The following is a 24,214-nucleotide window of genomic DNA, read 5'->3' on the forward strand; positions in this document are numbered from 1 at the left end:
CGAGCCTTAAGGTCAGTACCTGGAGGGGTTGTCCCCCCTCTCCTGTGATGGTGGCACCCTTCTGATGGAAGTGAATGTGGGCTCCCACTTTAGAGAGGAGGTCTCTCCCTAATAAGGGGTAAGGACATTCGGGCACCAGCAAGAAGGAGTGAGTCACGTGTCCAGTGCTCAGGTGGACCTTACGTTCAGTTGTCCATCGATGTAGCTTTCCTCCGGTGGCACCCTGGACCCAGGCTGTCCGGGTGCTCAGGGGTCCCTGGGTCTGAGTCAGGACTGAGTGCTGAGCTCCCGTGTCTACCAAGAAAGTTACTGGTTGCCCCCCGACGTTAAGAGTTACCCGGGGCTCAGGGGGAGGCACCTGGCCCTGACTGTCCTAATCTCCCTTTTCCAGAGGGAGAATGGGGGTGGGCTTCCGCCTTGGATTCTTCGGGCAATGTTTGACCCAATGTCCTTTTTCCTTGCAATAAGCACACTGGTTTCTCTCCACTCTTGTTCTCCTTTTGTCTCCCAGGTTCCCTGTCTGACCTGGTCTATGTTCTGATCCTTGAACTACAGTGGCCAAAATTTTAGCTAGCTCTTGGTTTTGCTTTTTGTCTCTTACATTCTCCCTGTCCTCCTGTAACTTTCGTAATCTTTCTTCCTTTTCTTCGGGAGTCTCTCTCTTATTGAAAATCTTTTCTGCTTCCTTTACTAAGTCTCGAAGGGTGTACCCCTGTAGCCCCTCAAGGCGCTGTAGCTTTGTGCGTATGTCAGGCGCCGATTGTCCAATGAATGACATGATTATATCTGCTTCCCTATCCTGAGCCTGGGGGTCAAAGGGTGTATACATTCTGTAGGCTTCCATCAAACGCTCTAGAAACCCTGCGGGGGTCTCTTCCAAGCCCTGAACTACCGCACGTACCTTGGCCAAATTTGTGGGGCGCCTTCCTGCCCCTTTGAGACCCGCCAACAGAGTCTGGCGATAAAGACGGTGACGCTCCCTACCGGCTGCTGTGTTGATGTCCCAGTCTGTCGGTCTGATCAAGGGAAAGACTTCATCTATTTCATTTGGGAGCTGGGTGGGTCTGCCATCTGGCCCCGGGACGTTCTTCCGGGCTTCTAGGAGTACCCGTTGTCTCTCCTCGGTTGTGAGGAGAATTCGTAATAACTGTTGACAATCATCCCAGGTGGGCTGGTGGGTGATGAGGATAGATTCAATAAGACCTGTCAAGGCCTGGGGGTCCTGTGAAAAGGGGGGGTTATGTGCCTTCCAATTATAAAGGTCCGCAGAGGAGAAAGGCCAGTATTGGTAACGCCCCTCCCCCATCGACCGGAGGGGAAAAGCCTGGGAGATTCCAGAGCTGTCAGGCCCCTCCAGTGTTTTGTCTCTTCGAGATCGAAGTCGGGTGGACGGTGGCGACGGGTCCCCAGGGTCTCCGGTAGTAGAGCTCGGTGGTGGGGGGCTCTGGTCAGCTGCTGGGAGCTGGGATGCTGCCTGCTCAGCATTAGGGTAAGGAGGAGGGGAGTCCAGGAGGAGGAGATCCTCCTGTGTATTGGGCAAGACGGCAGGGGCTTTGGGCCTAGGGTTGGGAGATCGGGGCTCTGTCAAGGGGAGCAGGGAAGAAGTCGAAGGGGGTGCAGAAGGAGTAGGGATAAGTGGAGCAGGCAAAGGCAGAGGTGTCGGGCAGGGGCCCGAAAGACGGGGTGGGAGGAAGGGCCTGACCCAGGGAGGAGGATCACGGCTCAGGCTCTCCCAGGTGACAATATAGGGTACCTGGTCGGGGTAGCCCCAAGGTCCTGGCTGGAAAACACGAGTTTTGACCTGTAAGATAGTAGTGAGGTCAAAGGTACCGTCTCTCGGCCAGCCTGTATTGAGAGCAGGCCATTCCGAGAAACAGAGAGTCCGCCACTTTTTCTTCCGGATCTCTACTGATTCCTTGCGTGCTCGGCTCAAAACATCCTGCCAGTGACCTAAAGTCAAACTTAAGGGGGTAGTTAGTTGCTGACCCATGGGGAGAAGCAGAGATTGACACGAATAACAAGCACAGTGGAACGAAATACAACAGACAGGACGGACCGCGGTAGACAGTTGGCGCCAAACAAGTTACAAAGCGGGAGGGAGGCCAAGTCCGGGGCGGCCGCTTCCCCAGAGAAATGAGACTTCGTCTCTTCTCCCTCCTCCAAATGGCCCTCAGACTCTCGTCTGGGCCGAACCAAAAGCTTACAAAGCGGGAGGGAAGCAAAGTCCGGGGCGGCCGCTTCCCCAGAGAAATGAGACTTCGTCTCTTCTCCCTCCTCCAAATGGCCCTCAGACTCTCGTCTGGGCCGAACCAAAACTCCTTACAAGACACAAAGACACAGAGACACAGAGACACATACACACAAATACATAGACTGTCTTACCTCCAACTGGCTGTGAAATTGAGTCTGGGGGGTGTCCTGATCTCGGTGGGACCTCCAAATGAAAGACCCTCGGACCGAGGAGTCTCTACAAATTGGACGATCCCCCCAAAAACACTCAATGTCCAGTCCAGCTGATGCAAAAAACAAGAGGTAAGTTTATTATGGGACGTTTGCGCAAACGGGCTTCCCAGTCCGACAGACAAAGAAGAAGCCCTGTTCCTCTAAAGCAGGCTCCTTTTATAAGAGAAAAAACCATAGGATTTTAGGGGTTTGGGTACGTGACCAGAGTCACAGATCCTTTGGAGATCTCTTATCTTTGGGGCCGGATGGTCTCCTGGCTCAGTGGGATAGTCTGTTTCTATCTTCATGACCCTAGGGCAGGGTGGCCCTCTAGGAATTCTTGGTATTCAGTTAGGTTGTCTTGTGGCCTTGTAAGGGAGTTATATCTGCCAGCTAAGAAATTCCAGGGGCTTGGGTCATTGTGACCTTGGTTAGGTTTTAAGTCAGGTCTCCCTGTTCTTAGGGTGAGAGGATTGTTTTTCTTCTTAGTTATTTCTTTGTTAATTCTAAAGTCCTTCAATCTCTTATCTTGCGCTCCTCTATTCTTCCAATGACTCAATTTTCCTGTTCCCTTATGTCCTCCTCTCCCCTTCTCTTCTCCCCTTCTCTTTCTCCTAGCTTCCTTTCCCATCCCACCATGTTCCCAATTTGCTCAGGAGATCTTGTCTCTTTCCTCGTTTCCTCGGAACCATATATGTCTCGTTTAGGGTCCTCCTTGTTTCCTAGCTTCTCTGGTGGTGTGGATTGTAGGCTGGTAATCCTTTGCTCTATGTCTAAAATCCATATATGAGTGAGTTTGACAACAAAATATCAAATGATAAAATGAAGAAGGGACATTATATTAAGCTAAAGTTTTCTTACAACACAGAAAACAATTAAAAGCATAGAAATGTAGGCTAGTTAATGGGGGAACTATTTGCAAATTCTTTGGTAAAGGGTTAGTGCCCCAAATATCCAAGAATCTCTAACAATTTGATACACAAAAATAAATAACCCAGTTAAACATAGGGAATGGCTTAAGTAGTTATTTTGTCAAAGAGAACACACAAAAACTACCAAGCATGTGGGAAAAAATCTGCAATTGGACTAATCACCAGGCAAATGCAGGGAAAGAGAGGTATTAGTAAACTTAAAGAGAACCTTGATTGAAAGATAAAGAGAAAACAAGATAAAGCTAAGATGGAAACATCTTCTCTACTGTCTAGCTTTCATAATGACAGAAGGCACCGATGGCCCTTCACATCTGTGAGTGCTGTGAAGTTCAATCACAATTTTCCAGGCAAGATGGGACTGCTTGTGCAGTAGTGGCATGGCTGTTATGGGAGTAACCAACTATGCTGCGATTGGAGGTCTGCTCTACAGATGGAAACTCGTGCATATACTGTAAAACCAGTCAAAGACATATGGCTAGGAAAGTCACAGACCCTACTAGGGAATTTGCTACTGATTAGTTAAATAGATGCAGTGATCAAACTGCCTTCTAAATATCAATATTTATACCCATAAAAACAATATTGATGGTATGAAAGTGGAATGTTGCATATTGTATAAAACTTTGTTTATTCTAAAACTTAAAAAAAGAACTACTATATTATCTGTTAGTAGTCAGGAATCTATACTGGCCTGTCCTTAGGGTTCTGACAGGATACATCGTCAGCTGCAGCCACTAAGAGCACCACCTGTGCCTATTCACTATGTTCCCTTTTAAAAGGGCCCTGCTCACCTCCCATTCTTCTCTCTCTCTTTCTCTCCCTCTCTCTGTTAACCTCCCTCATCCCCTCCTTCCTTTCTCCTCTTTTCCTGCTGCTCCTGTCTCTGGAGGCCAGTATCCCCCTCTTCCCTTCCCTTTCCCATTTTTATGATCCCTTTCCCTAATAAAAACACCTCTGTTTGAACCCTGTTGCATGGTGTCTTTTCTTAAATTACAACACTAACAATAGTATTTCTTGGTGTGTATGCACAAATATCAAGTTAAGGATCTTAACACAAGATGAGTACCATTTTGTTCATTGTTCACATTAACTATGGCATGATGATAATTCAAATTTCTAAGAAAAAATGGCTAAATAAAGAAATGCATACAATGGAGTATTATTTACTCTTCAAAATTAAATAAATAAATCCTCCAGTAAGCCAGTCAGAGAGGAGTGAGCTCTACTGTTACCACTTACATGAAGTTTTTAATATAAACTTACACAGAGAATAGAACATGGCCAGAAGGTGGGGAGAGAAGAATTGGAAATTACTGCTCAATGGTATCAAGTGTCAGTTACATGAGATGAACTGTCAATGAGGGGTTTGTTATATTTTGTTTTCGAGATTATGATTGCAACATTCCCCTCTTCTCTTTCTTCATTCAAAACTCTCCTATACACCGCTTCCCACTCTCCTTCAAAATTACGGCCTCTTTTTTCATTGTTATTGCATTCATATATGTATGTGGATATACATATATAGTCTTAAATATAACCTGTTTAGCTTGTATAATGCTGTCTGTATGCATGTTTTACAAACTGGACAACCAAATGGTGTGTTCTTTCCTGAGGAGGGCTATCTCTGTTGCTCCCAGCTTTCTTTGGTTGCTTATAGTTCTTTGTGTAGGGTGTAAGGCCTCATGGGCTTTTCCCCATCCCATCTCTCCAGCTCCCCCTGTGTCCTTATACCCACAGATAAGTGTTGTCTTCGTCTCTCATTAAGGAAATTTCTTTTTGCAGTTAGTGAGATTTTTGAGAAGACATAAACATGATTCAAACTGAATTTTAGAAATCTCATTCTGACTTCTAACTAAGCATAGTAAGGTGAATGAACACACACACACACACACACACACACACACACACACACACACACACACACACACACACGCATATCCATTTGCTCCTAAATCTAGCAAAACATGAAAGTGACTTAAAAAGTGGAAAATTTATAAGGTCAAATAGAATGCATGAACAACAGGAAGTAAGAAATCACCACAGATATTTTGAAGGTGAATAGGACACAATATCACATAAGTTTTAAAAACCAAGGGTGCCTAAGAATAAGATGATTTAGTGTAACCTGCAGACACTTGGGAACTGCAGGTACAGTTACTCTTTGTAAGCTATACTCTCCAAACACATTAAAGATTTTTTTTAAAAAAATGCATGTGTGTATATGTATTTGCATGTATGTATGTGTACCTGTGTTTGTGTATGTATATGTGTGTATCTGTGCATGTGTGTTATTGTATATGTCTGTGTGTGTTATTGTGCATATATCTTTGTTCGTGTGTGTATGTGTGTGCATTGTGTGTTTTGTGTGTGTGTGTGTGTGTGTATATATATATATATATATAATATATATATATATATAGTTTTAAAATCTTAAAAACAAATTTAATATGAAAAAATCTCCAAAAACAGAGAAATTTAGTGACTAGGACAAATATTTTAAAAGAGAAAACTTTTGTTCAGGAGAGATGAGGAAATGCTTGTTTGTTTAAAAGGAATATATACTTTTAGTAAAAAATAAAAAGAACATGGAAGAGTTCTTAGAAATAATGCAGTTGCGGAAGGCAACCATTTTGAAGTCATCTAGAAAAACAAGACTAAACATGTAATAACTAGCTTTATTTATTTTGATTATTTTCTTGCAAAGGGCATCTACTGCTTTTCTCCAAAAAGTGGAGGATATTACTCCACGCTGGTAATGCTGGGCTGCATCCCATGAAGCTCATTTGTAGATAGAAGAGAAAAATGTCCTGGCACAGAACAAAATGAGAAATGCATGGAGCAGATACACCTGAGCAGCCAAGACTAGCTGACCCAGCCAAGTCACAAAGAGCTCCAGACAACTGGAACCCAAACAAACAGACTTTAAAAAAATAGACGTAGGTCAAACAACCAGCTAAAAAGCATTTCAAAGAGAGAAAATCAGGAAGGTAAAAAGGTGAGGTATTGGAAATTATATAGTGTAAGGAACATTCTAGAAATTCTGAATCTAAACTCCACTATCGAGAGTCCTGTGGCCGTTAATCTTGTCAATGTGATTGAATTGAAGCATGCCAAGAATCTTAACATAATACAACGTTTCTCACATTTTCCTTATCTTATGGTCTGAAAAAAGTGCTTTAGTGTGGATTTTTTGTATTCACTGGACTTGTCTATGGGGCATTTCCAGGATGGATTAATCCACCCTGAATGTGGGCAATGCTGTTCCATAGTTTGTTACCCTAACTGCAATGAAGAAGGGCAGGAGCCAGTTAGCACAAGCCCTCCCTCTCCCTTTGTTTTTTCGACTACCATAATGTGAGCTACGTATCATGGCTTCCTTGTCATTTATTTTGTTGCATCCATTTTAAGATTGAATAATACTCCATTGCATATATACACAAACATATATATAAGTATAAACCTATGTGTATTTACTCAATTCGTCTTCCATACTTCTGTTCATGAACACTTCCATTCTTCCCACATCTTGGCTATTGTGAATAAATAATACTATAGTGAATTTAGGAGTGTGTTTACCACCTGGGAGGACCTGATTTCATTTCTTTAGGGTGTTTTCTCAGTACCAATTGCTGGGTCACATGCTGGCACCAAGCTTAGCAACTACATTGGAAATCACCCCAAAGCTAAAGCCGAAACTGACAAATGGAAGTTCATTAACAAGAAAAGTCTCTGGACACCCAAGCAAAATGAAGAAAGAAGCCTATAGACTGGCAGAAAATTACATGTAAGCCAAACACCCAAAACACTGAGGAGTTCACAATCTCAACAGCAAAGAAACGAAACTCTCAAATACCCAATTATCAAATGGGCATGGTGATCTGAATGGGCATTTTCCTAAAAGGGATATACAAATGGCCAACATGTGTATGACAAAGGAACTTGACATTCCTAACCATCAGGGAAATGTCAATCAAAACCTCATGCAGGCACCACCTCACGCTCATGAGGATATAGCTACTACCAAACAGCCAGAGATAAGTATTGGCTTCAGGTATGGAGAAAAGGGATTGCTCGCACACCATTGCTGACGATGTAAATTGCGGTCATTATGGGAAGGAGCGTGCAGTTTCCTCACACATTAAAACTAGATTTATCAGACGACCCAACCTTTGAGTCACCTGCCTTTTATTTTCCAGCTACTAGATATCAAAGGCACGGGCTCAATGCCAGCACTGGCCTCCCAGGTCCCCATGCGGCCCGAGGCCAGCAGGGGGCGCCATGGACCACGAGGGGTCCCGCGGGAAGAGGAAGTGCCGGACCAGGCTGGCCCAGCTCAGGGTGCACCCAGACTCTCCTGGGCCGGCTGAGCGCGGTCGGTTCCGGGTCCGGTGACTCGTGACAAGCGTCGCCGAGTGCTCAGAGAGGAAGGATCTGCCCTGACAGCGTGGTGGAAGATTTCTGGTGCCCATGGCGGGCGAGGGATTCAGGCAGCTGGGGACGACAGCCACCCCGGCGCCCGAGACCCGAGAGCACCTCTTCAAGGTGCTGGTCATCGGCGAGCTCGGCGTGGGCAAGACCAGCATCATCAAGCGCTATGTGCACCAGCTCTTCTCCCAGAACTACCGGGCCACCATCGGGGTGGACTTCGCCCTCAAGGTCCTCAACTGGGACAGCAGGACGCTAGTGCGCCTGCAACTGTGGGACATCGCGGGTAAGCCGGCAGCGTCCCAGTGCCACCAGACTCTCGCTCCTCTATGCCTCCTGGTTCCTCTCTTTTCTTTTCTCTGCCTGAACTCCCTGAGGTGCGCTTTTAGAAGTGGACAAATGGAACGGGAAGATAAGTGACTCCTGGAGGGGTTGAAAGGGTCCTGGAAAGTCGGCTTTGGGAGGCCTATCGCTTCCTATACTGAAGTTCTGGGCGACTAAAGGACTTGCCTGGAGTTCCACTACCGGTTAGGGCAGGGGCTCTCAACACTGGGGGCGACGAACGACCCATTCACATGAGGTTGCCTACGACCATCAGAAAACACAGACATTTACATTATGATTCATAACAGTAGCAAAATTACAGTTATGAAGTAGCAGTGAAAATAATTTTATGGTTGGGAGTCACCACAACATGAGGAATTGCATTAAAGGATTGCAGCATTAAGAAGGTTGAGGATCACTGTGTCAGGGATAGAACCAAACCCAACAAAACCGGGCTGCTCTCGACCACGTTCTCCCTCTCATCTGTCTTGGGTCTGTGCCCAGCTGATGTAAGGGGTTTCTCTCTCCTTGAGTCAAGAGATTTTACCTCTGAGTAATGACAGACCTGCTTATAATTTACTAAAAGGGGTTGGAACTATGAGTGAGAAAAGCTTGGAGCCCAGCCAAGCCTTTGTGAAGGGAAACTCCATTCCTGAAATTCCTCTCACTTGGGAGGCCTGGTGACCCTGAAGAAGGGTTGGGAAAGTTCTGAAACTTTCCCGATGCCTGGCCCTCCCTAAGCCAATCCTCAGGCCTTCCCCTGGGCACTTCCCCATGCCATAAACACTGAATTGTTACCTTTTGCTTTCACTTGTTGCTGTGAAATGTAGGAAACATTAATTGTCTTTGAGAGAACACCCTTCTGTGTGTTCTTGCTGGTGTGATAGGTGCTATATGGGCATACAACAAAAGGTGACCTTGTGTGAAGTTTAATGTAATGGTAGCAAAGGTTAACCTGTTTGATCATTGCATGTTCAGAACCTAGGTCTGCCAAGAAGCATTTGAATGGGAGCTTGTTTAAGATTGTAGAACACCTTGCCATGGGTTGTTCCCACGGAGTGCATATCATGAAGTCCCAGAGGGTGTGATTATACAGGTGGTGGCAGAGTGGAGGGACACTTGGCACTTACACTGGGTAGTAAGTGCCCCGTTTTTGTTTATTTGTTTGTTTGTTTGTTTGATTTTTCCTAGCCTTCCACATGAAGAGGTGTGGAAGGATTATAAACTCTACACTCACTTGCTTAAGAACAGAGCCAATTTAGATAAGAAGATCTATGTATGCACAAGTCTCTCAGAAACTTACTTGGCCTTGGGCTCTACTTGTTTTATTTGTTTAAAAAAAAAAAAGCTAAGAATCCATTGGAAGTGCCATCCATTCTTTAAAGCAAGAGGCCTCATTTGAAACCCTGTCTGAAACTGCTCAGAACACTGAAGAACAGGCTATTGGTTCTTCACAACTTCTCACAACCTGAAGGTTGTCTTACCCTGTCCAGTGCAGCTTTTTCACAGGGATGGTTTGAAACGCCTGTTACAATAGTAATTCAGTTTCTTTTATTATGGGTAAATCAGTATGTTACTACTAAGTATTAAATTACTTTTGGAGATTTGAGGAAACAAGAGCAAGAGTTTTGGATGCTTTTAATCCCAGCCCTTGGGACACAGAAGTAGGCAGATCTGTGAGTTTGAAGCTAGACTGATCTATAGAGTGAGTCCCAGGATAGCCAGGGCTACACAGAGAAACCCTGTATGGAAAAATAAGTAAGTAAATAAATATAGAAGAGTGTTTCCTTTCTGGGCATCATCTCAGCTCTTTGCTTGTCCTCCCCACTTTTACTTCCTCTCTATGTAGCAGAAGCTGGACCCCAACTCTAGATTCTTCTCCCTCAGCTTCCCTACGTTGGAACTACAAGAATGTACCGGTACACCTGGCTTCATCATTCTTCAACTGACACCATAGCCAGGAGGGAGACATAGCCCATCTGCCTCCCATGATGACACCGTGTTTGCACTCTTGCCAAAATCTGAAGCTTGAGCTTTGCTGGGAAAGAAAGAAACATTTTATAATCTCCAGAAGGGATCTCTGATGTTAGCTGCTCCTTTTCAACAGGAACTCTTGTAGTGTTCAGCAAATACATAACTCCAAATAACAACTAGAGAAAAACTTACTAGGTGTCTTAGTTAGGGTTTCTGTTGTTGAAACATCATGACCAAAAGGCATGCTGGGGAGGAAAGGGTTTATTCAGCTTACACTTCAACATTGTTCATCACTGAAGGAAGTCAGGACAAGAACTCAAACAGGCCAGGAATCTGGAAGCAGGGGTTGATGCAGAGGCCATGGAGGGGTATTGCTTCCTGGCTTGCTCCTCATGGCTTGCTCGGCCTGCTTTCTTATAAAACCCATGACCACCGGCCCAGAGATGGCCCCACTCACAATGGAATGGATCCTTCCTCATAATCACAAATGAAGAAAATGCCTTACAGCTAGACCTTAGGGAGGCATTTTCTCAATTGAGGTTCCTTTCTTTCAGATGACTCTAGTTTGTGTGTCAAGTTGATATAAGATGAGTCCGTACATGTGGTACCTATACACTTTTAGCCTTTTCTCATAGAGTCAGAGTTTGGGGCATGCAGATGACAGGAGACACAAATAACTTGGATTCAGGCTGGAATTTGCAGAACTACAGCCTCAACTGTGCTTGGTTTGAACATTTGAGTTAGTAGTAAATTCTGCTTAGCTTATACCATTTGGATGAGGAAAAAGTTGTATAATGAAGACCATGGCAAAACACTTCCCCAAGGCTAAGCAAATGCCATGTATGATTACAACGTTGACTCATACTGAAGTCTGAAAGAATAAAAGTTTTCCCTGAGTTGCAAAACAAAAGGAGGAGCCAGCCATATGACATGACTCAGCTGCTAGTTCCTTTTCAATGCTGTTGTTCTGGAGGCTGCAGAGGTGGACAGGGCCATAAAAAAGAAAACAATAATAGTAATGTCAACCATCAGAAAAGCTTTGAAATGCACAATAGGCAAGAATTATGCAATGCTTTCTGTAAAGGGAGCCAAACAGCTTCATGTAAATCCTTCAAATTAAGGGTCACAGTAGCTTGCTGGTACAGGCCACAGCAAAGTGTTTTTCCTTGCCTCGAAGGAACCTAAATTAGAACATACTTCACACTGTAGACTCATGACAATTAGCATTTTTTTCCTACCTTCATTCCAAAGTCTCCAGTCACTGTTCTTCTTACTTAGGAAGTTCAGAAATCCCGCAGTAGGCAGTTTTTGATAGGCTGCACCCTTTTAAAATGCATTTTGAAAGACTTTCCACTATGGACTACATGTGATAAGTTGTTTATTGGTACATGGCTACAAGAACACACCCTATAAAAACATCAAAGCAATAATAGTGGATGTTTTCCTGGTCTCTGGTAAACAACCACTGATGAAGCCTGAGCCACGTATGGATTGGCTCAGGAATGAAGTGTTGTTTTCAAATACATTCTTGGAGAAATTGTATCCATTGTGTATACTTTATACGGACAATTTGATTGGCTTTTTATAAACTTCCCATATAGAATTTTCTGGGTTTTTTTTTCATAAACGTGGGAGACTTCTGTGAAGCCATAAATCAAGGAAACATGTTTTAGGATTCACCCAAGTGTTCTCATCAAAAGCCTTTTACCCTTTGACTCAGCAAGCCAGGCAGGAGTGGCTCCTTTCTGAGACAGAGATGGGGGGCGGGATGGTAGATATCAAAGATGTAGCTTTGTGGTTTCTATTGGTCATTTTAGCTGACAGCCTGAATTCTCTCTTACCCCATCCTCCCCTCCCCACAGAATTCTCTCTGGATAGTTTATTTATGCATCCTCCACCATAGCTTGTGACTGCTTCTTGAGAGTACTCTGAATATGCTGGGGTTCCTATTGTGATTATCTGGAATCTCTCATCAGAACCACAGGGGCCTAAGCATCCATTGTCTGAAGCATGCACAGACTCCTTAGCATCTGCTGTGTCACCAAACTAGGCTTCAACTGACAACTGTGTTCATTGGGCCTGGATCAGCAAGAGTTACTCCTTTCACACATAAGTCTGGGGTTAGGCATTCCAGGACCGGTGAACTATACCATAAGATCTTCATAGACAAAAGCTGGCTTGCCACTACTCACTTATTCTAAAACTGTATTATTTGTTTCAGTGGTCCAGTAAAATGGGCATGTCTACATGCAAGGGCAGTTAAGAGATATAAGGCTCGTGTTTTAAACTGGGCATGGAGCTTGCTCCAAACTACTTTGTACGGGGAAGTTGGGGCTAACAATTAGCCACCCTTCATACCTGCCAAATGGGAATTTGAAGCACTTGGGAGTTTGTCACCTATCACACACACATGCTGTGTGTGATTCTGATTTCTACTGAAGCTGAGAAGCATTGCTCTATCTTGGGCTCTGTTGCACCCTGGCAACACACCCACATTCCCATTACACTCCAGGAACTTACCACTTAATCAGACAGCCTGCTTGGCATCCACGTTCCCTCACACTCACACCTCCCATGGCCTTCACTTCAGTTCCCAGATTCGCAGCACTTCCATAGAAGTGCCAACAGGCCATCCTCATCCCCAGGAGCCTCTGGCGGAGGCCATTTTATGGACAAAAGAGGAATTTACATATAGAGACAGGATACTTTTTGTTCCTGTTGAATACATGTGTTTAAAGGATCAGGAACAATGTCATAATCTTTTAAAGCTATCATGAATGTGAATACGAATTAAAAGGTATTTTTATTTTCATAGGTAATCATCCTCTTATAATCTGACTGGAGATTGCCTGTTGACAGTACTTTGTCTCTGAAATGTGCCATGAGATTTAAGGGTTTTCTTCAGGAGACCTTCCATTTAGTAATTAGAAACTGGACATTTCTTCCAAGTCACCTTGGGTAGTTAATGGGTAACTCCTGTTTACTCTCAGTAAATGGAGAAGAGGTGAATACCTGAAAGTGGGGAAACTAAGCACTTTTTACTCTATTGCTTTGGGGTTTTGTTACAAAATTTTTATTTTGAATTTCTACTAACATTATTGAAACATTTGGATTTTCAAACAGGAGACACAAATATAATAGACAGGGAAAACCCAAGCAAGTCATGATGGAAATCCCAAAACCCGTTTCTGTGAATTGTGCATCTCATAACAGCAGAAAATGCTATGTTCTTTATTAAGTCTGAGGCAAACACATTCATTAAGATTTTCATATGTTTTAAAGAGATAAGACAAACGATTTTGTGTGTGTGTGTGTGTGTGTGTGTGTGTGTGTGTGTGTTTTACTCAAATGGGAATGTCTATTCCTAGAAAAATACTAGTTTTGCTGTCTTATCCTCCTCAGTGTCATTATTGTGTAGTACTCCAAATAGCATTATAAATATTTTAATCCTTTGCCAACTTAAGATATTTTTTTAAATTTTTATTTATATCTTTTTAAGATTTATTTATTTATTATGTATACAGTGTTCTGCCTGCATGTACACCTTCATGCCACAAAAGGGCATCAGATCTCATTATGGATGGTTGTTGAGCCCACCATGTGGTTGCTGGGAATTGAACTCAGGACCTCTGGAAGAGCAGCCAGTGCTCTTACCCACTAAGCCATCTCTCCAGCCCCCCAACTAAGGTATTTTTAAGATTTCAGCATTTGCATATGTAAGAACTTGTGTGATATCTTTGGAGCCTGCCTCACTCTCTCAGCACTTACTCTTCTTGTCCTTCATGCTTGCCAAAATTCCCAGTTATAATCAACATGCCTTCCTCCTGAGGCAATAGCACATTGTTTAAGAGACAAAACATTTGGAGAATCATTGAAAATGTGCTGTCAGTATGTCAGCAGCAATGTAGATGACAAAGGCTACCCCTAGTATCAGAGTGACTGGTGTACTCTGCAATAGGGGTCTTCCCTCAGCTACTGTAGTAAAGCACAAGATGACTGGGTGTGGGGGGGTGGGCACTGTAGCAGCATTGTACTGTGCTTGAGAAATCAAGTTAGCTACTGGTACTAACTGGTGCAATCAACCCAGAGAATTCATGTATCTCCTTGGGACTCCATTCTCTCATAAGAGAGCTGGACTAACTGGGTGCTTGTTCCTGTCTCCTAGTTTCAGCCAGTAGTGTCTCTTTTAGCACTGCTCAAAGACATTACTCTTGCACTGAGATCCCTCTGAATTAATCTGAACTTGTTCAACACACCTATTAGAATGGTGAGCCCCTAGTTCTGATCAATTTTCCCATCAATGCAAGTTTTAACTCTCAACATTCACACTCTACAGGAAGCAAAGCCTCCCCAGCCTCCTCATAACTACCGAGGACAGGCTTCTTCCTTTACTCAGCTGTTTCTCATGCAAATATTCCATCAGATCCCAAGCCAGGCCCTGCAGCATCTGCAGGGTTTGTCTGCTTTCCAGTAATGTGTCTGTTCTAATGTTTTCACGACTGTTAACCACTGGTTTCTCTTCTTGCTTGGGTGTCCTCTTTCCAAACTTACTATGGATGCAAATCTTCACTGGGTAAGTGACTGACACTTGATTCCCCCCTCCCAAGTCCTCTCCTTTTCATCTGTTGAATTGTATAACTGACACCTTTTTCACTTAACATACAGGTTGTTGGTTTTTATTTTTTTATTGTTGTTGTTTGGTTGGTTGGTTGGTTTTGTTTGAAGTACAGTTTCTGATGTGAGACCTGTCAGGGAGAATTTGCTTCAAGTCTTGACATCTCATAGAATCTGTCTGACATTTCTAAGCCGAAATGTCTTCCCCCAAAATTCCTTATCATAGGCATTGCTGGTTTTGGATGAGTTACCAGAAAGGGCAAATGAGTACATCTTTTAAATCCGTGGATTATGATTAACAGAAAAATTATTTGGAATTTTCAGAAGATTCTCTCTCTCTCTCTCTCTCTCTCTCTCTCTCTCTCTCTCTCTCTCTCTCTCTCTCTCTCTCACACACACACACACACACACACACACACACACATGCAAGCAAGAGTTATGAAAGCTTAGCAGCTCTTTAGAACATATAGTTAGCCATTATTTTACTAATTTGGCACCTTATCTTTTTGAAATGAAAATGGATGATCAAACTGAGAACATGTAATTACCATAAAATGCTAATCCTTCATCTTTCTTAACCTATGACTATCTTAGTAGGAGTCACTTGTTACTACAGCCCTTTTGTGTTCAGTAATTAAAGTTCATAACAGGGGGTTCCTTTAGGCTCACTAGTAGAAGTTGAAGTCCAAACATCTTCAATGCTTCGGTCTAGTTGTTTTTGAAGACTTGGTGACCTTACCCTTAACCTTTAAAATACCCTGAATGAACATATCGATGTCATTGTTCAATGTACATTTATAAAGAAAGATAGGAGCCTAAGTTTCCATAGTTGTCAGCATTTATGATCAAATGAACTACACAGATAAACTAAATCAGATTTATCTTACCAATAAAAACAGGTTCCAACATATTCAGATGTTTGGACATATGAAGAGTCACAAGCCAAAGCAATATTTAAAAATATAATGGCATGATAGAATTTGGAGGAGAGAGGGTATTTGGAGTCTGGGGTAGCTTTGCATTTGTGTAAATAAAGTATAATAAAGATGTAGATGAAGCTTGTTCCTCAGTGTGTTTGAACAGGAAAAGTGGTGCTGTAACTATGCCTTTGTCTTAGATCACAGTGATAATCTTAGACTCTCATTGCTTGCCACTCATTCTCCCCCTCTGAATCTAGTCACTATTTTGACAACTTAAATATATGAGATTAAAAACTCAAGTCAACTGCAAGATAGTTCAGAAACTTAAGCCTGTCTCCTTTGGTGAGTGGCACCATGATCCAGACCATACACCTTTTTGTCCCTCTTTTCATCTGTCAGATGAAGATTGGTAGCCTTGTTATGTGAAAGACTTGTTTGGCAGCAGGTAGTAACAGCCTGCTTTGCAGGCTTGTCTGGATGTGCAGACAGTACTATATGGAGTAGCAGAATTTGTTCAGCAGTTAACAGAATCTCAGTTCTTTTCAAAGGGCCGTATCTAAAGAACTGTCCGTAGAACCTTCTCAAAACCATACAACCAGGTATGTGCCACTTGTTTGGAAAACAGGTTTTTCCAGCACCTGCTTCTAAGAGGGGATGAGGCAACAGCGGGTAGATATGGGGTAGAGGTGTAAAGGGAAGGTGAACTGAGATCACAAGCTACCTTGTCTCCTGTCCAGTCCCAATGTTTTTGACTGGCTTTTTACCACATCATCTGTCTGTATTCTGTAATTAGGATGATTTTATTGTTGACTCCTCTTCCACTTCTACCTCTCTTTTTCCCTCATGCCTCTCCCTTCTTAGACTAATGGGAGAGAAAGCAGACCCATCTGTCTGTGCAGCCTGCAGTACTGGAACCCTGAAGAGTATGGTAAATGTATTCAACAAGGACTAGCTCCTCCTGTCAAGCAATTGTCAGCCACTTTTGTTAAGTCCCTGGGTTGCTGTTCTGTCTGGATGTCCTTAATCCCACCAGTGACGCTTGTTCCTCAAAATGGTTTTGAGGATCTTTGAGCATTCACCTGTACTTTAATATGATCCTCACCATCATGAATGTTTAACCTCTTTTGTATGCATTTCTAGGGCAGGAGCGGTTTGGGAACATGACCCGAGTGTACTACAAGGAAGCTCTTGGAGCATTTGTTGTCTTTGATCTCTCAAGAGGTTCCACATTTGAGGCAGTCTTAAAATGGAAAAGTGATCTGGATAGTAAGGTCCATCTCCCCAATGGCAGCCCCATTCCTGCTGTCCTCCTAGCTAACAAATGTGACCAGAAGAAGGATGGCGCCCAAAGTCCTTCCCAGATGGACCAATTCTGTAAAGACCATGGCTTCATTGGATGGTTTGAAACCTCTGCCAAGGTGAGCTGACTTTCCTGACAGATCTGTTTCCAAAACCCTTGTCAGGCTGGGCTGGGACATGAAGTGAATGGATGGATTTCTGCAAGGAGTTTTGTAAGCTCATAAATAACAAAATCATAGTGTGGATATGTGTCACTCCCCCTCTCTGAAGCAGAAGTGCTTTCAAAGTTAGCTGATGGGTCCATGAATAGACAAGCAGAACTGTCGTCCAGGGCAAAAATTACATGACATTTTCTGCAGGTTTGAGTTCTTAACCAAGGTGTTTCTCTCCTGCTACTGGACTGAACGGGAGATAAGGTGTTTTGTCAAAGAGAAACACTTTTTGAGTCTTAAAAAAGGCAAAGAACAGGAAGAAGAAATGTCTCTAGAAGTTGAATGTTATATGTAGTCATATATATGGCTCATAGTCAACAGTCACCAGCAGACTGGATAACAGCAAGCTTTAAGCAAAATGTCAACATTTACTCTGTGCTTCTTCCTGAATAATTGAATAGATTGTTTTCTCCTATCATTGGGAATTGCATTTTTTCTCTTTTAGAAAACAAAAAACACTAAGATAAATTTTCACAAGCTTAACTATGTGGAAACTAGAAAACTAAGGTTAAAAAAAAATAAGAAATACACTCACTACTGGAGAGTTGTATTTTCTGGAATTGTTAAATAAAAGAATTCAATAATCATCAGACATGCCAAAAAAAAAAGTAATTCCCTTCTTGAGAAATTCTGTGATAATCATTCATTCCTTAATTTGCATATAATTTATACTGTTGAAGCTTATAATATGTGTGCTCTAGATGTATGTATTGTGTGTGTGTGTGTGTGTGTGTGTGTGTGTGTGTGTGTGTGTGTGTGTACATCGTTGTTCCTCCAAATACCCTTCCTGAGTGATGGTTTTTGGGATTCTTGTCAGGTTGCTTTCAGCTTTACTAGGCTCTTACCCTCAAGGTGGGAGATTGTTTAATGTCAGTTCTCATCAGAATGATGAAAGCAAGTGATGAGTGGCTGCATCATAGGGCAGCCTCTGAGTGTTGAGTGATGATGGAGTCACTGGCAGAAGAAAGTCCCTGAAGGCAGAAGTGAGCGGTCCCAGCCATACACTGTTTTGATAAATGCAGCATCTTATGTTGTCCTTGCTTTCATGAAAAGTTGTGGTGGAAGAATGATGGAGCCCAGAGATCCTACAGGAGTTATTTAGCATGGCAGGAATGAGGAAATCACAGAAAAGGAAAGCCATCATGGAGAGACTGAATTTTCCAGGACTGTGCCTGTCTCTGCCCTGTGTACATACATGCCATATAAATTTGCTCTAACTTCCCACTGCAGAGTAGTGTGTGTGTAACTACATGTAAATGTTGAGGAATGTCCTATATTGCTTGTAAAATCCCATGTAGGATTTATTTGATCTCCTAGCTAACAAATTTAAATTTTATACAAAAACCTGCCTATGAAATTCATAAATTATTGTCATAGGACCTACAATTTGAAACTGTAAGTGATTGGCTTTATTACATTTTTAGACAAGATACTATGTAGAAGGGGGGGGGCATGTTTATAAGTGAACATTCTCATGAGCGTCCACCTGATTTCCTGTGTGGCAACTCAGGAGTATTCTAGAGTCTAGAATCTCTAGTGTAACATTACTATGAGTTTTTACTTTAAAAGTTTGAAAAATCGAATCAAAGCTTTAAGTATTATGTGAGTATTACCAATAGATCTGCTTCCAGATCAGCCAGTAACTAACTTTCACAACTGGATTTTACTTGAATTCTAGTGCTATGGATTCTAATGGATACATAGTCAGAAGGTAGTATTGAGGTCACAGATTTAGTATTTTCTCCTTCATGGCACACATGGATTTTTATATGGAACTCTGCAACTCATTTCACTATAATATGGAATTTTTGGTTCCCACTTACCTTGGAATAACCACTGCTAAAGAGCTGTGTTTGAAGGAGAATATCCCCAGAGGCTCGTGTATTGAATACTGATGTATTTGATGGAACTGTTTGGTGAGACTTAGGAGGTATGGAGGAAGTAGATCACTCGGAACTAGCATTGAGATTTGAAAATCTCATATCATCCCCAGTTTTCTCTCTCTGCTTCCTGCTTATGGTTTGAGGTATTATCTCTTAGTTTCTAGTTGTCCCAGTTTCCATGCCTGCCTGCTGACATCCTTCCCCCTAGCGCATGATGGTGACAGCACCTCTGGGTTCCATCACAACTATCTATCTGTTCACAAAACTAAGGACAACATAAGACAATATATTTGCCAAAACAGTGTACGGTTGGGACCACTCACTTCTGCCTCGAGGGACTTTCCTTTGCCATCAACTCTATCATCATTCAATACTCAGAGGCTGTCCTGTGATGCAGTCGCTCCTCACTTGCTTTCATCATTCTGATGAGAACTGACATTGAATAATCTCCCACCTGTGAGCCCAAATACATCCTTCCCTCATAAATTGCCTTGGTCATGGTGTTTTATCACAGCAACAACAATACAAATATAACTAATGATGAGTGGAAATGACAAGAGCTGAGCAACACTTTTGGAAATTCAAAGATCCTTGCTTCTGTTAAAGTTATCTTGGGAGTAAAGGTCTCAAACCAGTCCATGCTGTGAAAAACATCCTAAATAAACAGCATCCAGACAGTGGTGGTGCACGCCTTTAATCCTATCACTTGGGAGACAGAGGCAGGCAGATCTCTGTGAATTTCAGACCAGCCTGGTCTACAGAGCAAGTTCCAGGACAGGCTCCAAAGCTACACCAAGAACACCTGGTCTTGGAAAAAATAAACAGCATCACTCCCAAATGAACAGCCCTGCTATCTGATAAAGTTTACACAAATAAGGGAGATAATTTCATAGTGTTGGATTTGGCTGGAGACATTAATATAGTTTCCTATTTTATAAATTTATGTGTGTATTCATATATATGCATTTATTTTCATGAATATTTATAAAAATACAAAAAAGATGTAGGTGGTGTGTGTGTGTGTGTGTGTGTGTGTGTGTGTGTGTGTGTGTGTGTGTGTGTGTGTGTACACATGTATTTAATAGCTCTATTTGCCAAGAGGACTGGGGGCATATAAAGAATGAACTCTCCTAATACAATTACAATACAATTTTTCAAATAAACAGATTGACAATATCAGAAGAAAGACATGATTCCATGGCTGATGGGAATAGAAAATGAAGATAATCTTGAGATAGTCTGTGTTGCCAGAAAGTAAGGAGGTATTCACAAAACAATGTGGACATGTCCCAAAGAGCATAGGGGCCTGCTTGTAGATGCTACAGAATTATAGGACAATCACTAAGTAAAGAATTATTGGGATGGGCTTAATGGATAAAATTGATAACAACCCATGATGTGCACAAACAAATGATGAATACATTTTCTCTCACAGTAGAGTCCTAACCAGTAAATACAGAAGGACTGGTGCAAATGAAATGACAGCTTCCATTAGCACAGTGGTAATTGCCTAGAAGAGAACTAATAGATGCTAAATTTAGTGAGGAGAAATGTGTAAGAAGTAGGATATTCACCTATTTGTATTCACTAAGTCCAAAGGTGGAATTGCAACTTTTCAACAGGAAGCCTGGAAGCATGACCTTAATCCACATGTCTTCCGCACTCCAAAGACACATGGTTCTATCTGCTTCCCACCAAGAATGCAGCACTTGAAGTTACTCAAAAGTTACTCAAAATATTAGAAAGACCCAGGCCAAGGGCTATACTGTGGCCAGTGTTCTCCAAGACGTCACTTGAGGTTACAAAAGTGGTGTAACCACTATAACATTTCCTGTGTTTCAATAAATAGCCTCCCACTCATGCTGGGGCAACAACTCTAATTAACTCAGTGAATCACACACAAAAAGACATGAAAACGGTGGGGGGAGGAGACGTTTCTGGAAGATGAGGCTCTGGGAAGAAGGATGGGATATGAGAGATTAATGGTAGCAGAATTAACTAAAATTCATTCTATACATGTATGACACTTTCAAAGAATAAATAGCAAATTAAATTAATGCCTTGAACGCTTAATGTAACAGATGCTAGCATTGGAGAAGAGATTTCGCTGTGTGCTTAGTGCCCTCTGGCATGTCTCCCTAGTCCCCTCACTGCACTCATCATTTATTTTCTGAGGCCAAGGCAGACACTGACCTTCCCATTCTGTGTTCCCATCACAGGATAATATAAACATCGACGAGGCCACCCGGTTCCTAGTGGAAAACATCCTTGCAAACCAGCAGAACTTTCCCAGTGAAGAAAACGACATGGACAAAATTAAACTGACTGATGAGCCCCTCCCAACAAAGGCCAGGTCCCAGTGCTGCTGATGTGTTCTGCACTGGCTGCACTTTCTCCTTGGTCCTGCGTGTGTCTGAGGATACTCACCATGTCACTGTCCCCGGTGAATCTTCCCTCAGGCGTGCTTCCATCGGGCCGCACAGGACCAGCTCATGGAGGGAGATCGTGGAGAACTGTTCCCACTAGAGGCCCTGTGACTTACCAGATGAACCCTAGGCACTTTCTGTACTGCCAAATACAGACTAATGTTTACATCCTTTGAAACATTATTGGACATGAATTTCAAGTGTTAGCTTTTAGTGTAAGTACTGAAGTAGTAGAAAAACTTCCCCACAGTGTTCCTGACATTTTGAGTGTCTTTGTTCCTGTGTTTATTCTCATCTAACTCCATTTTTAAGAAACAATTTTTTTTTTCTGTTAGCTATGCAGAATTGAAGATCCCATGCAGTTATTTCCTAGTCAAAACTTTGTACTTCGTATAAACTTTTTGTCCTTAAATACCATGAGTTTAAGCTGGGCTGGGTGGTGGTGGTGCTTGCCTTTAATCTCAGCACTAGGGAGGCAGAGGTAGGCTGATGTTTTTGAGTTCGAGGCCAACATGATCTACAAAGCAAATTCTTGGACAGCTAGGACAGTTACACAGGGAAACCCTGTCTCGAAAAACAAACAAGCAAGCAAAAAAAGTGATGTTCTGAAACATCTTGAGATTCCCTTTCCTAACTAATCAAAAAGTACTGAGCTGGCAGTGTGGCCCAATGAGAGAGTGCTTGCCTAGAATGTTACAGACCCTAGGTCTGCATGGTAGAAAGTGCTTGCACCATGCCTGCATTATGGGCATCTCCCTCTGGATGCCCTCAGGTATACTTGTCACTACCACTTGGAAACAATATAAACAAACATTCCTTCTCTGCCCTCCATTCTGTGTTAGAGCCTAGAGGTATGGAAGGCCCAGCCATAGGAAGTGGAACTTGCCTTTCCAGATTTCTCATGGTCAAGGGGAGAGTTTTTTCCAAAATGTATGCAGTTATATCCAAGTTTCTCGAGTATGAAACCTGAAAGAAGGTAAACCGTGTGTATATCGTTTTTTTGTCTGTGGTTCCAGACACCGACTGTATAATGCCTAAGACGATTTAGGCAGATCTACAATATTTGAGTTGCACTTAACTCAGTGAAAATAAAGATTAAATATTTTAACCTAAGCCTGTAAGTTGAATGAATATGTTTCTAGAAAGGCACTTTAGAAAATGTTGTGTTTGACTGGGATGTTGGCCTACATCTGTAATCCTAGCATGCAGGAGACAGAGGCAAATGTGTAGAAGTTCAAGGCATCTATTGACTACATAGCAAGCTCAAGGACAGCCTGGACTACACAAGATCCTTTCTCCAAAAGGAATAAACTTTTCTTAAAACATTGATTTCTGTTGAATTTTTTAGATTTAGTTACTTTATTTGTGTCCTCTGGTTGCATTGTCCCTATGTGTATCGTGTGCGTGTGCGTGTGTGTGTGTGTGTGTGTGTGTGTGTGTGTGTGTGTGTGTGTGTGTGTGTGTGTGTCCTGTGGGGGTCAGAAGAGGGCACTGGATTCCCTGGAACTGGAGCTATGGATGGTTGTGAACCACCATGTCCATAATGGGAGCCCAGCCCACATCCTCTGCAAGAGCAACAAATGCTTTTACTCAATGAGCCACCTCTTGATTTTTATTTTAAGGCACTTATCACATGATGCTGTAAGTTCAGCTTCCTTAAAGAAATTTAAAGAACCTTTGTGTCCTAGTTTAAAGCTAAAACAGATGAAATACTGGACACGTTTGTCTCCTGAACCATGTGAACATGGTAGGTGAACAGTCAGCCATAAAAATAAGAAAAACATAGAAATGCTATCATTCTGGCATGTGTATCCTGAGAATAAAGGACTCACGGGTTCTTTTTTTTCACTAAACTTACGTCTTACCTAAATGTGGCTATGTGCTATATTTTCAAATAATAAAATCATTTTAACTCTTTGGACAAGTATTCATGTAACCAGGTTTTCAGAAGTGAAGGATAACTAGGGTTTGATTGATGTGTATAATTTTATAAATCCCTTTAAGTATTTTTGTCATGTATTAAATCTCTCGTTCTAACAAATACATATCACCCAAGTGTAAAACACAGATTTATAATGGTTGATATTTCACAGCCAGTGAAAAATATATAATGTGTGGCTATCAAACCCCATATGATGAAAACATAAAATCTATCCTAAATAAATACTGAAAGTAACTGAAATCACTTGAAAGTTTTTTGTGTGTAACACAATTTTAATTTTTACAAATAATCTACCACATTTAAATCATTTAGCAGTGGTCTTAATACTCAATTTGTTCATCTTTATAGTGTTGGTTTATGTACAGTATTCATCCAGGACAGATCCTGACAAAATTGATTTCTGTTATATCAAGTGAGACGGTTTATACTATGTACTGTTCACATTTCAGAGAAAGAATTGTTAATCTTTTGCTTTAATCTTAAACTCTTTAATGTTTTGTAACTTTAGCATAAAATTTGAAAAAAAAATTGAATCGAGGCTAAATGACATAAAAAGGACTAAATGAAAGAAAAGAATTCTTTGTTCCTCCATTCACTTTAAAAAGTAGCTATACATTTAAACATATACCCTAGCTCAGACTCTGATGTTAAGTAACCAATTAAAAGAACTATCAAGATGTTGCCAAATTTCCTGTCTGCTATGTGTGGGTCTTTAAACCCCATGTTTCTAAATGTTATCACTGAGGAACAGTGACTTTCCAATGTGTAGTTTCATTTCTTTCATTATGTCAATGAAGGATTGAATTCCTTAATGAAATTTC

General features: G+C 42.0%; 2 protein-coding genes across 2 annotated transcripts; one reads left to right on the forward strand and one right to left on the reverse strand.

Moving 5' to 3' along the window:
- Positions 1 to 344: 344 nt before the first annotated feature.
- Positions 345 to 2,598, reverse strand: LOC118238365. Its single transcript, XM_035440391.1, has 2 exons — positions 2,383 to 2,598; positions 345 to 1,961 (listed from the first exon to the last, which is right to left on the reverse strand). Exon 2 carries the CDS (start codon positions 1,304 to 1,306, stop codon positions 374 to 376), a length of 933 nt encoding a protein of 310 aa, XP_035296282.1. The 5' UTR covers positions 1,307 to 1,961; positions 2,383 to 2,598; the 3' UTR covers positions 345 to 373.
- A 5,079-nt stretch (positions 2,599 to 7,677) lies between these two features.
- Rab32 (RAB32, member RAS oncogene family) lies at positions 7,678 to 22,780 on the forward strand. Its single transcript, XM_027402027.2, has 3 exons — positions 7,678 to 8,085; positions 16,772 to 17,049; positions 21,245 to 22,780. The coding sequence occupies exons 1-3, from the start codon at positions 7,842 to 7,844 to the stop codon at positions 21,392 to 21,394; spliced, it is 672 nt and encodes a 223-aa protein (XP_027257828.1). The 5' UTR covers positions 7,678 to 7,841; the 3' UTR covers positions 21,395 to 22,780.
- The last annotated feature ends 1,434 nt before the right edge of the window (positions 22,781 to 24,214 follow it).

This window comes from Cricetulus griseus, chromosome 2, assembly GCF_003668045.3.
Source record: "Cricetulus griseus strain 17A/GY chromosome 2, alternate assembly CriGri-PICRH-1.0, whole genome shotgun sequence".
Classification (NCBI taxonomy): Eukaryota; Metazoa; Chordata; class Mammalia; order Rodentia; family Cricetidae; genus Cricetulus; species Cricetulus griseus.